Here is a 16,271-nt window from a genome sequence, read left to right on the forward strand (position 1 = left end):
TTTATTTGGAAAAAGACTTGATTGCCCAGTTGTTTCATTTGCCCCAGGAACTTGCTGAATAATAGTTTCATTTAGAAATGGAATAGTAACTATAGATTCATTAGGCATCGGAACAGAGTCATCTATTTCTAAAATGGTATTTGTACATGAAATCTGTTTCAGTTTAAATTCTTTATATAATTTATACAAGGGATCTGGGATGTCGTAGCCATTTTAAATACAGAAATTAAAAGTTGTAAACTGCTCATGAGTCAAATGGGTACCCCATATCAAAGAATTATTGTCAAGGTTTATCAAATTATTATCTATTTTAGATTCAGACATATTTCCAGGTTTATTAATTAATTCTACTTCAAAATTAACTTCCTCTTCTATTGCATATTCTGATATTGTTATTTTAGTGTCAGGTTTGATTGGATGCAGACTTGATTCAAGCAGATCATTTGAGTCAAGTAGCTGTTGTATGGAATAGACAGAATTAGGCAAGTAAGCTGTGCTTGGAACAGCAGACGGATTGTATGGAAAAATGCCACATGATCGAAACCCTGAAATAATATTAGCAGCTGTGAGAGCTTGATCCCAGGCTTTCTTAAAAAGGCCACAAAAAGTTGACTTGTCAATAGTAACTCCAGGATATTCATTCATTAATTCATGACATGTTTGATTATAATAGGTTTTAAGAGGACCAAATACTGCGCGATCTAGAGGCTGGAGCCAATGCGAACAATGCGCTGGCATTTCAACAATATAAATGTTATTTTCGATTGCAACAGACAATAACTCAACAAAGTTATGAGAATCGTGACCATCAACTATGAGAATTTGTGGCCTATCTCTACCTATATTAGGCAAGAAAATACTAGTGAACCAAAGAAATGCAATTCCTTGCTTTGCCCAACCTGTCTCACTAAAACTCCAATTTGACCCTGATGGTGCATTTGCAGTATTAAAAGAATGAAGAGATCTAGCTGTTTTACCTTTTACTATCAAATGTGGAGGTACTAAACCACCTGCAGCATTTACAGCAGCAATAATGGTTATGGTTTCACGTTTTCCAGATGTGCGAGATTGAAGGTGTTTTGTACCTCTTTTTGCAATTATTTTAGGAGGTTTAAAATCCATCTGTAGCCCAGACTCATCCATGTTCCAAATTAATGAAGGCTTTAAAAGGGCACGAGTGTCACTCAAAACTTCATGCAGGGAATAGAAATATTTAGCAACTTTTGGCATAGACATGCATTGATGATAGACTGATGAAGTACCTTCAGGCTTTCGCAAAACTAAATTTTTATGTCGCTGATTATATGAGCGCCACCATTTTTCTGAAGGAGTTGAACGCTTAAACTTTAAATTGTGCTTTGTGGCTAAATCTGATGCATATTTTTTAAATTGTCTCTTTCCAAATCCAAATCCAAGTTCAGCTCTTGTTGCGGCATATTCAACAAGTTTTAGCTCTAAATTCATTGATAATATTGAACTAGGTCCGGGTTTGACACCATGAACTGAATTGCCTTTAAGATATTTACCAAGGGTCGAGGAATACTAAATTATGCTGCAGCTTCTCGTTGCGACATTAAACTATTTTGAACAGCTGCAATTGCATTTTTCATGTCTCTGTTGGACCACTGAAATCTCTTTACATTTGTCACTTTCTGGTTCAACTTTGAATTAAAACTAGAGGCAGTGTTCTTTTTAATCTTGTTATTCTTTTTTGTGATTTTCGTGGTTTTTCCCATAATTAACTAAAAGATAGAGAATACTGACTACATTGTTATGATAATGATTTACATTAGATTTTTGTAAGGTTATATACAGATACCACAAACAAATACATATACAAGCATAAAGTATGCTTATCATGCATATCTATACATCAATGTAACAGAAATAGCATACATGAGTACAATGGTTAAATACAACATAATACTTATAATACATAATACTTAGTGAGCATTAAATTAAATATACAAAATATATATATTTTAAATTGTTATGTAGCTAGTAAATATTAATAATAATAATTTTTGTTTATTTGTATTATATAAATTATAAAATACAAACCATTACTTTAAATATTTACAAACATTAAAACAAATAAAATTACATACTTACAGACATAATAAACCGTTATAATAAATACTGTAAAGTAAATACTAATTATACGTAGTATTTATACATGTTAAAGTAAATACTGATTATAGTTAATATAAGCTTTACATTAACTATAATATAGTATTTATACATGTTAAAGTAAATACTGATTATAGTTAATATAAGCCTTATATTAACTATAATCAGTATTTACTTTACCATGTATTAACACTAAGTATAATTATAATAAGGATACAATTAGGACATATAAGTTATTAGAACTTTTATAATAAGGACATATAAGTCTAATTTATTGTGACACAATTTGTGTTTAAACTATATACACAATAAATTAAACATTGTCCTAATAATAGCCACGTAATAATTCGATATTAAAAATAGGAGCCGTGGCTCTTATTTGGTTAAACAAATGGCTATTATTGAGACCTATTTGAAATCTGGGAGTTTAGGTTATATTGATGCTTATGCCTATCGTATATTGACGAACAAAACAGTTTACATAATAATATTAAAGTACACAACAGATCAAAATAAACCAAAAAGACATACCTATAAGAATATTGCGTTAAAATGTGTCTCAAAGTTAAATGAAAAAACCAAAAATTACTTTTTACGGCATAAAATATTCACTTCAATTAACCTTGAGAAAAATAAGATTTCGTTAAAATTAAGACTGAAAAAAACATTTATAAAAGTTAGGTTAAAACATAGATATATTAAAGAAACAGAAAAGTATAATCAACAACGAGATAAATGTTCCGCCAAATAAATAAATGCAATAAAAGCGGATCCAAATTTGGCTCTTAATAAGACCCGGCCTTTATTAGGGCTCTTTGCCCTATATTAAATATCTAAAAACAAAAACACCTATTAGCGAAAAAATATATAAAAACTACAAATATCCATTTGAAAAAATATGTAAAAGCCTAAAAAGAAATTACCACTCAGAACTAATTAATAAATGTAAAAACGACTTAAAACGCACATGGCAAATTATGAAAGAAATTTCAGGAAAACAATAATCATGCTAAGGTTTTCTGCCGCAGATGATTAAAGTTGATAACATAAGTTTATATGACCCAAGAGCCATATTCAATGAATTTAATTATTTTTTTTATTGGGTTAGGTCCTTCCCTATCAAATAAGATTCCAAATACGACGGCTTCCTTTTAATAATTTCATCGTACCTATGGATAATTGCATTTGTTGATGTGTTAACCTCAGAATTATCTTTTGAGAAATTTGATGTAGCTTTGAATTCTTTGAAAAGAAATCTCGGTATATTAAAACATGTTCTTTTTAAAGTTTTTAAAGATTCTATTAATCAAGGAATATTCCCAGAACAGTTAAAAGTTGCTAAAGTTACTCCTATCATTAAAGAGGGTGACAGATCAAATAGTAGCAACTATCGTCCCATTTCTGTTCTTTCGGTATTTTCAAAAACTTTAGAAAGAATAATATCTAATAGAATATACAAACATTTCAACAAAAATAACTTACTATATAACAAACAATTCGGCTTTAAAAAAGGTAACTCAACAGAGCATGCAATAATCCAGTTTGTGCAGGAAATCTCGAAATCTTTTGAAAAATCACAGTACTTGTTAGGTATCTTCATTAACCTATCAAAAGCTTTCGACACAGTAGATAATTATATTTTACTACAACAACTTAAATATTATGGAATTAAAAGTTCTGCTTTATAATGGTTTAGAAGCTACTTGACAAAAAGAAAACAATTTGTAATTAGTAACGACGGTTTTCAAAATAATTATCTTGATATCGTATGTGGTGTTCCTCAAGGTTCAATCCTCGGACCCCTACTTTTTTGATATATATAAATGATTTGAATAAAGCTTCTAACCTTATAAGTATAATGTACGCAGATGATACCAATCTATTCCTCTCAAGCAATAAGATATATGAACTCTTTACCACTATGAATAAAGAATTAAAACAAATATCAAATTGGTTTAAATGTAATAAGCTAATTTTAAATATTAATAAAACTAGATGGACTCTACTCCAATCGTATGCAAATAAGCGATGATTACCAACAAACTTTATATTGACGAAATTGAAATAAAAAATGATTCCGTTACAAAATTCTTAGGCGTTTATCTCGATGAAAACATCTCCTGGAATCATCACATTAATTACACAGGTCAACAAAAAAAAAAAATTTTTTCTGGTGCCGAGCAAACAATTTGTTTTTTGTATAGCATTTCTCATTTTGATTTCAAATATGCAACTCTTTTTTTACCATCACGTCAAGTTGTAAAGATATTTAGGTTCAAATCTTATTTAGGGTAAAGTCCCTAATATTGTCGGAAAAAAAGTTATTCAAAAGTATGTCAACCTGGGTCTCAAAAGAAGCGTATTTTCATAGAGATTTTAAAAAATTTTATTCATTTGTAATAAAAATAAGTATTTTGTGTATTTTTGGTGAATAACATTCTGTTGACTTTTTTTTAAGAGTCTTTAGCATTTTTTCACATAATTTTTTTGTCAATAAATTTTAAGGAAAAATATTTATGTTTTCTATCTACTTAAGATTTGAACCTAAATATCTTTACAACTTGACGTGATGGTAAAAAAAGAGTTGCACATTTGAAATCAAAATGAGAAATGCTTTACAAAAAACAAATTGTTTGCTCGGCACCAGGAAAAAAATTTTTTTTTGTTGACCGGTGTTATCTATCTACTAAAATTTCAAAAAACATTGGGATTCTATATAAAGCTCGTAACTACCTTAATAAAAATTGCTAAAGCCAACTGTATTACTCTTTTACCACAGTTACATAAATTATGCTAACACTGCTTGGGGGAGTACTGTAAAAAGTTAAAACTTCTTTATCGTCGTCATAAACATGCGATCCGCATAATTAACTATTCCGATCGTTTTACACATACACAACTTATTTTTACTGAAATGAGATTATTAAATCTATTTAAACATAATTTTTTAAAAGTTTTATGTTTTTTATATTTATGGAAAAAAAATTATCCCCTACCGCTTTTAATAACATTTTCAAACGCAAACCTAACAACAAATACGATGTGAGAAACATAGATTTTTTAAATGAGCCGTTTTGTCACACGAAATTTAATCAATTTTGCATTGCTTCTCGTGAACCCCACCTATGGAATTATATTGTCCTGCGGAATTTCGATCAACCAACTCCCTTTTACCTTTCAAGCTCAATCTAAAAAAATGTATTTTTTCATTTGATAATATATATATATTTTTTTTTTCTTTTATTACAAAATAATAAATATTTACAATTTTTTCTTCAAAATTAGATTAACTAAGGTTTTCTATTATAGTAGTTTTACAATATAAAGTTTTTACAAATGTTCCTAAATATATAAACTTTTTAATTTTTATTTATTTTACTATATATTTTTTGTATTTTTTATTTTTTTGTGTTTTTTTATTTCGTATTTTTTTCTGTTTTTTTTGGTTTTATATTTTTTTGAATTTTTTGTTTTTTATTGTTTTGCCGTTGTGCGGAAAGAAACCGAGAATTTAGATTAGGTTAAAAAAAAGGGAGAAATTTTAAAATAGGTTAAAGAAAGATTCATAAGGTAAAAGAAGGATTTATATCCAAAAAAATTTAAAAAGAATTACAGGACTTTTACATATACATTACGTTACGAACACTATAGATAAAAACTTGTGTGGTAAAATAATATTTCATAAAATAAGGGCTGGCAGTGATTTGCCAATCATATATAATAATAATTTTGTTGCATAACATAGAAAAAATTGCAAGAGGGAAGGAAGTCTTTACTAAACATACAATGAGCCGTTGTTTTATTTTAGCTCAGACTTCCATTCTCTACTTGACAGAAAACATTTTTAATACAAAAATACTCACAGAAAATTCCGCGGTGTTTCTACGGACATGATAATTATATTTTAAGGTAATAATATTCCTACTGTTCCTGATTATTACCCTGATCACTGCCATTGGGTCAATTTTTTTGTTACTAAACATGTAGTGGCATCTACTGATCCATATTGCACTCATGATGGTTTGAGTGAGGGTCAACAGCAGCTGCGAAGTGGGGTTTTTCTCCGATAAATTCAATCGAGAAAATCGAATTTATTGGCGAAAAGTTGTTTCGGGATGTCAAGGAGTTATATACATGTTTAAAATACTCCCAAATTTCAACAGATGGAGGACAGTAGGCAAAGATATGGATGTTGTCCTCGATTTTACCACAAATTTTGCATTTGTTATTTTTGACGATTTTTGCTGCCTTGTGCTTTTGGCTAGCAAGGCCGCAGAAGGTAAACTGTTGTGTAAAAAACGAAAGAGGATGTTTTGAGTCGGTCTGCATGCGTGGGAGTTTTTTTTCCGAATTTGGGTCCACGGCATTGTTGTTTGTGTTGAACCGTTCCAGAAAAGTTTTGCTGGCACGACTGTCTTTTTGTTTTTTGCCACTTCTAAGTAAAAATTTTTTGTTGTTTTTAGGGGGATGTTAAAAAGAGACCCGTTTTTGCCTAATATTTTGATTTTTGTTTTGTAGTACTGAGACATTTTGTTGTCCCAGTGTTTTGGAAAATTGTTCTGGTTTAAAAAGTTCCACTTTTGGTTTTGGTTCGTAAATTTTATAAGTGAACTTGCCAACCAATACTTTGAAAAGTAGTAATAATCGTGAGCTCTATCCTCTTCGCATTCTTTCAGTTGAAAGAGTGTTTTGAGGCGAAGTGCAAGACTTTGCTTCTTCGGTGATAAAATTTCGAGACCCCGGCTTTTGACGGGTAAGAAAAGTGTCTCTCTCTTGACCGGGTTGTAATTGGTCTTTTGCCACAGATTTTCGAAAATGGCTCTGTGCAGACGTTCTATTATCCATTCGGAAACAGGCAGCACGTTTGCCAGAAACCACATTTTTGACATTGCTAACGTATTTATCAACATAGTTTTTCCCCTACGTGACAAAGAACGTAGTCCCAGAAGCTTGAGTTTTTTCTCTATTTTGTTTAGAGTTACTAACCAGTTGAAATTGGTAGTATCGCTCAGTCTGGTGTAAATGGTAACATCTAAAATTTTGAAACCGGTGTTATTGTTCCACTCTATGCCGTCCAATTCAGGGTATATTTTGGGATCAAAACCCCCAAGGGCGAGACTCTTGGTTTTTGAGGCATTGATCACTCAACCACTTGCTTATTCAAACAGTTTTACTTTTTCGAAGAAAAAACGGACTGATTTTACGTCTCTGGCAAAAAAAGTTCGAATCGTCTGCGTACTGCTGTATTTTAAGGGGTTTAGATGTACTTGGTAGCGGGAAACCCTCTACTCTGCTATCTGCTCTGATCACCAAAGCGAGAGCTTCGGCGACAAAAACATACAGCAAGAGAGAGAGGGGATCGCCCTGTCTAACTCCCCTTTCCGATGGAAAAGAGGCTGACAGGAAACCGCAATTCAGAACAGATGCCGAAACTTCTGAATATAAGGTGTTAACAAAAGATACAAAATTTTCTCCGAGATTAAATTTTTAGAGAATCTGAAGCAGAAACGCACGATCGACTTTATAAACGCCTTTTCTTGATCTATTGACAAAATGAAACTAGGTAGATTTTTAAATTGCGCGTAATCTATAAGATCACGGACTAAACGTAAATTTGAGAATATTGTTCTGCCTGGGATTCCGCAAGTTTGATTTGGTTCTATAATTTTCCCCATTACTTTTGCAAGTTTTAGGGCCAGCACTTTAGTGATTATTTTGTAATCAGCGCCGATTATGGATATAGGCCTCCAGTTTTTGCATTCAGTAAGATCTCCTTGTTTGGGGATCAGTGAAATAATAGATTTTTTCATAGAGTGGCTGGTATTTTTTTCTACGAAAAGTATTTCGTAGGCAAGTTCTTCAAAATATTTTTCTAAAATGTGCCAAAAGGTTTTATAAAATTTAGCTGGAAGTCCGTCATAGCCTGGAGATTTTCCGTTTTCAAATTTAAAAAGGGCTTCTTTTAGTTCCGCGACGGTTAGGCGGGTGTTTAAAAATTGATTTTCATCATCACTTAAACGTTTAGTGATGTGTGACAAGACATAACTTTGGCTGTCTTTGCATAAACTAGTTTTGGTGTAAATGTTTTTATAATATGAAACTAGGGAGTTTAGTATTTCACCAGGTTCACTCGTCAATGTGCCGTCATTCTTGCGAATTTCGGTAATTGACTTGTTCCGCTGTTAAACTTTTTCCAAATTATACAAAAATTTTGAAGGTTTTTCTCCTTCTTCGATTAGTTTTTGTTTCGTGCGAATAAACGCTCCGGGAAACTGGAGCATGAAAAGAGCATCGCGTTTTTCTTTGATGCTGTCTAAATTCGGGTTAGCGTTTTATCGCTCCAGTTGGATTTCGTTTTCAATTCTTTTGATGTTTTTTTTTGTTTTTTGCACTTTCCTGTATTGATATGTGTTGTAATTCAGCCCTAACAAAAAGTTTGCAGTCGTCCTACCATTTTAAAATTGAATTATAGGACCGTTTTTTTGTTTGCCAAATTTTAATTTAGAGCTCAATTTTTTGCCTATGCACCTCTATTTCCAAAAGGGAGCAGTTTAATTTCCAGTATCCTGGTCCTCTCCTGGTTTTACTAAAATTGACAGTTGTCGACACGAACTCGTGGTCGGAAAAAGAGTTGGTGAGAATTTTGTTGTATGTTGTTTTTTTGGCGACTTTTTCAGGGCAGTAGATTCTGTCGAGTCTACATTTGACCGTCTGATTGCGCCATGTGAATTCTCTTTTGTTGGGAAATTTATAACGATAAACATCTACGAGGTTATACTTACCTTGGAGGACCCCGAGTTCAGCAATGCCGTAGGTGTGATATTTAGCATTGTTTGTGCCCTCTGTGTCAAGAGACAGGCTTTCGACCATGTTAAAATCCCCGGCCATCAGGACGGGTAGCTGTGTGTCCTGCAAGAAGTCTCCAAGGTTGCCAAAAAAGAGGCGCCTTTCTCTCGGCACATTTGGCGCGTAAATATTCAGCACCTGCATTTCGTGTTCATCAATTTTTATCATGACATTTAATATTCTTCCGTTGTTGTCCCTTTTTAGTTTGTGTAAAGAAACATTGGATTTAGAGAGTATCGCCACCCCACAACAGTTATGACTCGGACCAGAGTTCCAAATAGACTCGCCAGTCCATTCGTCACTTCACTGTTTAACGGTGAAAGGTCCGGATTTTGTTTCCTGAAGGAGAATAAGATCGAAGGTGGACTTTTTGAGAAACCCAAAAAAATTATCGCGTTTGTCTTGGTCGTTTAGACCGTTTATGTTGCACGTTAAAATATTAATTGCCATGTTGGAGAGGATCAGCTTTCCTAATTTGAAAACTCGTGTACCGTAAACATAAATATAATAATTTTACAACCTGACATAAATTGCACACACATATAAACCTTAACCTTAAAGCACGAGTTTTCGTTTGAGCTGACGTAATACGAACAATAGGACGCACTGGACCATAACATTTTACACAAAAGCGCAAACTACAACAATACGAATTACGACAGCTTAAGCGCTTATTTAAAAACGTGACATGCATAATTAATGAGTAAAAAAATAGAACAAAGAAAAATCGAAAGAAAGAAATTTTTGTAGAAAGAAAAAATAAAAGTTTAGAACGAAAAAGTTCGGAAAAGAGATCAGAGTTGAGAACAAAGCAAAACAAAAAAGTGAAAAGAAAAAAATAAGTAGAGAAAATTTTCTTACAATTTCTTTTCCGCACACGACTGGCCTTCGTATTCCTCGTCAATAACTAAAATGTCAGCCTCATCTTCGCCAAAATCCAGATCTATTCCCCGGCGTAATAGTTCCTCCTCCACGTCCACCTCTTCTGTAGTTTCCGGTATCGTGGTGTCCCTGCTCAAAACTGTAGTGTTTGTGACTTTTTTGGGGTTTCACCCTCCGACTGTCCCAGTCTTTTTCAGGTTGATGAAACTTTATTTGATGTGGTTTTTGTATTCAATGTAACTTCGTTACTTTTCGAGGCTCCATTAACGGTGATGTCGACGCTACAAACGTTTTCATCACTGTTTACACTATCTATGTTATTGCTTTCTTTTTCCTTGTTGTTTACTTCAGTTGGTTCAACAAGTTTGGGTTCAGTGGGTGAAACGATTGGATTTGTTTTGGGAGTGTTGTTTTCGGGTTGACCGACGTGCTTGTATCTAAGAATCGGCCCGTCCACGTTTTGGTAGCGTGGAAGGGGATTTTGTGAAGGTTTTTTCCAATTTTTAATAATGATAATTACATTACCGGTAAAAATATCTTCACCTTGTACTTTGACTTTTTGAAGGTAAAAAGTGTCGAATTCACCTCTGCCAGTTGCTAGGTGTTTTCCAAGTAAACTAAAGGCACTTTGGCAACCATTTCGTAGTACACCAATTGGGATGTTTTGCACAAGAACATGTACCTTACGAACGAACTTTTGTGTGAATTGTAGTGTGCAACCTTTAATTTCGATTTCGCTGTTTAAAAATAACTCTACTGAAGATTTATTGATTACCGCAAACTCAATGAGCTTATTCGAGTAATGTCTCGTTACCCCCCAGACGCATGCTAACAGTTTTTTCTCTGATAACGCATATAAAAAATCGTTAACACTGAAATTAAAGTCTCCATATCTGCAGATCAACACATTTGAATTATCACTCATTGAATTAATGTTGTCGAAGCAGAAGCAGCTAATGCACTTGCGTAACTCTTAGACATGGCAACCAAACAGTAACATTACACAGGGACTAAAAAGTTTCAGTATGTGTTTTTTTCCGTAGTTTTTCCTCACTTATAATATACTCAGATACTTTTAATATTTTGAAAATTGTTATTTAATTTTAATTTTATTACTTTTTTATTTTAATTTTTACTTTATTTTATTGTATGTTATACTTGTCTTTATTTTGGTTGCTTGTATTTTATAAGGTTCTGACGACAAGATCTTGTGATCTTCTTTCAGATCCTAGCTTATGTTTAATAGCTAGCAGTTTATGTATGTGCGCATCTATACATGTGTAAGCGTATATATGCTTATATTTATATAAGTTTTCTGATTTTAATTATGCTGATATTGGAATTTTATAAATTGTAACACAATATATACGGCATATAAATGTACCGTGACATTTTAATGTAAGCGAAATTAAAAAAAAAAGAAAAGTGTATTAAATATTGCAGGAGTTACTTTATTATGAAGTTTGTACATAAATATAAGAATTTGATATAGGTTTAACTGAAAAACATTAAGTATGTCATGATTTTTAAATAGTTCTTTAGAATCGACCTGCATCTGAAATAATTCTGACAGCGTGTTTTTGTCTACTAAGAAATTTTTAAACTTTACTTACAGTAGAGCTGCACCATGCAATATTTGCATAGTTTATATAACAATGTATGAGAGAGAAATATAAAATTTTTAAGCATTTTTGGTTTAATAATTGCTTAACTTTGTATAGAATGCCAATAACTTTTGAAATTTTATCTTCTATTGTTCTCATGTGTTCTCTCCAAGTCAAGTTTTTGTCAAGTATCACTCCTAAAAACTTTAATGATGACTCCTAATTATTTAAGAGTCGTCAATATAAAAATCAGGAAGTTTTAATAGAATATTTTCTATATCGTGAACTCTATGAAAAAAAGTATACTTAGTTTTATTTAAATTTAAAGACAATTTGTTTGCCTTTAATCATTCCGCTAGATTTAAAAATTCCTTGTTTATTATTTTAAATAAAAGGTTGATACCTCCATTAAAATAAAATAAATTCGTGTCATCTGCAAATAAAACTGAATTTAAAATGTTTGAAAACTTATGGAAATTATTTACACAAATAAGAAACAAAAGTGGACCCAGAATTGAGCCTCGGGGAACACCGCAAGTTATAGTCAAGTAATCAGTTTTTCCTTCTTCGTGTGCTATGTATTGTTTTCTATTGTTTAGATAACTTTTGAGCCATTTTAAATATGTGCTTTTAATTCTATAACTTTCAAGTTTTTTTTATAAGAATGCTATGGTCTACTGTATCAAAGGCTTTGCTTAGAACTATAAAAACTCCGAGGGTAAACTTACTTTCGTCAAATGCTTTAAATATACCGTGAACAATATTCAGTGGCAGCGTTAGGGTAGGGCCTGGTTGGGCGATGGCCCAGGGCGCCGAATATAAAGGGGCGAAACTAATTGGTTATTTTACCCTTTGCCTTTTTTTCGAATGGGGTTAAATTGAGCTAGGGGCGCCGTAAAAATCTCGCCCAGGGCGCTGGTAGTGCTAAAACCGGCACTGACAATATTAATAATGGCATAGACAATTGAATACCCTGGCTGAAATCCAAAATGTTTATTATATAGAATATTATTTATATTTAAAAAAGTTAAAATTCTGTCATACATAATTCGCTCTAAGATTTTTGAGAAGCAAGGAAGAATTGAAATTGGTCAGTAATTTTCAGGATTAGAAATGTCTCCTGATTTGAAAATAGGTATGACCCTCGCAATTTTAAGTTTCTTCGGATAAATGCCTAGTTTTAAAGACAGATTAAAAATATGTAAAAAAGAGATTGCTAAGTATTTTATCCTTTTTTTTAATTACACTACTACTAATATTATCATTCACACTTTTGTTTAGTTTTAAAAGATATACTGCATCTAAGATTTTTTTTTCAGTAATTTCATAATTATCCATCTTAGAGGTCTTATTAGGAGTAAAATATGACTCAAAGTTTACTTCAGTAGTTTCTATTTTTGAAGCTAAAATGGAACCTACACTAATAAAATATTGATTAAATGTTTCAGCAATTAAAGATTTATTTGTAATAGTTTTATTTTCAATGTTTAGATTTATAGGAAGACTCTTTTTATCAGTTTGTTTCGTGCCAACTACTTCCTTAATTATGTTCCAAGTATTTTTTGGATCACTTTTATGTTTTATTAAATGCTTTAGAAATATTTCTTTGACTTTTCATAACCATCTCAAAAACACGTTTATGATTTTTGTAATTAGTTACATTATTAAAAAAATTTTTTTTGAGAAACTTATTATACACTTTTTATTTTTAACAAGTATTTAAAGTGTTTCCTAATTATTGGGGTCTGGGAATTAATGATCTTGTTGTCGGAGCGGCTCTGCTCTTATTTTGCATTGCTCCATTATTTATTATACAGTCGTTGCTTTATTTTTGACGACTTTATAATTACAGGCGTTACCCATGGATTTAATAATGTTTTTTTTCACACATTTTGTAACTACAGGAAAAGCCATATGGTAAAAATGTTGTAATTTATAAATAAACTTATCGTATGCCTTATCTGTGTGTTCAATATCAAGGAGGTCATCCCAATTTAAATCTGATAAAAGAGTATTAAATTTTTTCATGGATTTTTCATTTATATTTTGCGTATTTTTTTTTAACTTTTTGCGCATAGATGTTATCACATTTTTGTGAGATAACAAATACAGGGAAGTAATCTTAAATGTCGCATTTAAATATTCCTGTTTTGATTTTTGATTTGAATTCATTGGTGACTAATAGATCTATAATTATTGCGCTTTCTCTAGTTATTCTTTTGGGTTTATTAATTAATGGAATATAGCCTTTCTGAAATATGACGTTAAAGAAATTATTTATATTTGTATTTAAATGACTCATGTTCAGGTCAAGGTTAAAATCACCTGCAAAATAAATGCTTTTATTTTTGCTTAAATTATTTTTAATTATGTTTTTAATATGATTTTCGAATTGTTTTATTGAGCTGGAAGGTGGCCCATATAAAACGTGGGTATAATGTTTTTTGTGGTTTTATTTATTATTTCCACACATAGTGATTCACAATCATTAGTGGTTGAGCACAAATCTTTTTTTTAGCTTTTATAATAATGAATTACTTATAAATACACACAAACCCCCTTCTTTCTTCCCAGATCCTCTTAATTGATGAATCACTTTGTGATTTGGTACCTGAAAATTTGTATTTTGTCTCGATATATTTATCAGTACACCATGTCTCACCGAGACAAATAATTTTAAAATTAAATTTAACCTCGCATAAAAATTGTTTAAATAATTTAAAATTTTTTGAAAAACGCCTTATGTTTAAACGCAAAATTAAAAATGAATTTGTATCTAGTCCTTGTATTATGTTTTCAGTTTTAGGGTCATAATATAAAGTATTAGTATTTTGAAATACTTTGTTAATACTAAAAAAATTAATATCCAGGTCAGAATGCTTATCTAGAAGTATCCTATTTTTATTTTGTAATGAATTAAGTTCTGAGTTAAGTGTAACATTATTTTCATTCATCAGTAGGGTATTTTTTGTAACTTGTTAAATCATTTTTTTTCTGAAAAAAAAAAAATGATAATAATAATAATGATAAGAAAAAAAATATATATATAAATATAAATGATAAAGTAATTAGGCCTTCGCTTTATTTTTCCTAAATTCTTTAACTATAGGTTTATCGTATTTTATAAAAGAATATTTACCATTTTTTCTATGTATCTTCATTTCTTCTAAGATTTTTTTCCTTATGACCATTGTTTCAAAAGAGAAGTCTTCGTTGATTTATATTCCTGATCTTTTAAATCGATTAGATGAATGTAGTACTTTTATTTTGTCTTTGTAATATAGAACTTTAAAAATAATTGTTCTAGTTTTATTTTCTTCTTTTTTCCCAACTCTGTGAGCCCTCTCGTTATCAACGCTCTTAATATTTAATTTGTTTTCAAATAAATTAAAAAATTTTTTTCAGTGTCATCCCAGGTTTCTTGATCATTTTCGGGAAGCCCGTTGATGCGAAGATTATTCCTTCTGAGTCTATCTTCTAGCTGTCGTAATTTATTCTTTTCCTCTTCACTTATACTATTTTTGTTTTTAATTTTTTTTTAATTCGCATACCTTATTTTCTTGGATGTCTTTAGTAACTGTTAGGCTTTCTTCGATATCTTTATTTGTCTTTTCTAAGATTCTTACTCTCGGTAATTTCTTTAAGTTTAGTGTTTACCTTTTCGTTATCTTTTTTTAAAGAGTCGCAAATTTGTTTTGATTTATGTATTTCATTAAATAGCTCATTTATTTTATCGTTAGTTTTATTTTTAGGTTACCACTGATAAGCTTAAAAATTTCTTTCTGCTGTTTTGAAAACATTTTATGAAAAATATCACAACACTTGTTGATATTTTTATTTCATCTGTATTCCCCGTTTTGTTAGATTTTCTTTAGAACATTTATCCATTTTATAGTTTGTTTTTCTTTTATTAAAAAAAAAAAAAAAAAAGTTACAAAAAATGATTACTTCCTCTAAATAAAACACGTCTGTTTGCCGAAAAAAAAATTTTTTTTACTTGGATCTGCTAAGCATCTGCTAAGATTGTTTTCTTTATCGTGCTCGCCATTTTCTCTCTCCCGATTCCATTCTCTACATCTAAAAATCTCTTATTCGTCCCTGTATGAAATACTGTTATCATATTTGTGCTAGTTCTTCTAATGATGCTCTTTCTCTTCTAGACAAGGTCCAAAAACGCATTGTAAACGCAGTTGGACCCGGTCTATCTGCTAAGCTTGACCATCGTCGTAAAGTTGCATCTATTTCACTTTTCGACAAATGCTATCATGGCCGCTGCTCAAAGGAGCTTTCATCTCTAGTTACATCAATCCAAACTCATTCTTGTTTGACTTGGATTAAAGTCATATTCTTTTACTGTATCTGTTCCTGCATGCTCCAAAAACTTTTATTCGTCTAGTTTTTTCCCTGCACCTCAAAACATTGGAACTCTTTCCCACCTTGATGTTTTCCTGACTCATAAAACCTTCAACTTTTTTAAAATTTTAAAAAAAGTTGAAGGTTTTATGAGTCTTCTGTCAACCTTTTCCTTGCTTTATAACTATATTCTTTTTTTCTAGTAACTTTAAATTAATAGTCGTTGCTTGCAGCCTTGTTGGGAGCAAATCAGAATTAAAAAAATTACAAAATAAATTGTGCATCATAAAAGCAATTGTTTCATTTTTACAAAACTATATAGATATGCTTGTAAGTATATATAACTTGTGAAGCCGTAATTTTTTTACACGGCACTTTTTTCTATTTTAAAGTCAAGTCAATGTTTCAGATGAGCCAATAGCTAATCTGAACCATTGTTAAAATAAATTTTGCCAG

At 31.1% G+C, this 16,271-nt stretch overlaps 1 protein-coding gene across 1 annotated transcript; it reads right to left on the minus strand.

Annotated features, from left to right (window-relative positions):
* Positions 1 to 213: 213 nt before the first annotated feature.
* On the minus strand, positions 214 to 1,464 carry LOC136089725 (uncharacterized). The gene has a single exon (XM_065815795.1). The coding sequence runs from the start codon at positions 1,462 to 1,464 to the stop codon at positions 214 to 216; it is 1,251 nt and encodes a 416-aa protein (XP_065671867.1).
* Positions 1,465 to 16,271: the final 14,807 nt, after the last annotated feature.

This window comes from Hydra vulgaris, chromosome 13 (genome assembly GCF_038396675.1).
Source record: "Hydra vulgaris chromosome 13, alternate assembly HydraT2T_AEP".
Lineage (NCBI taxonomy): Eukaryota > Metazoa > Cnidaria > Hydrozoa > Anthoathecata > Hydridae > Hydra > Hydra vulgaris.

Excerpts from the sequence above, each read along its gene's own strand:
- LOC136089725 (XM_065815795.1), bottom strand. The coding sequence starts at position 1,464 with ATGAATTTAGAGCTAAAACTTGTTGAATATGCCGCAACAAGAGCTGAA.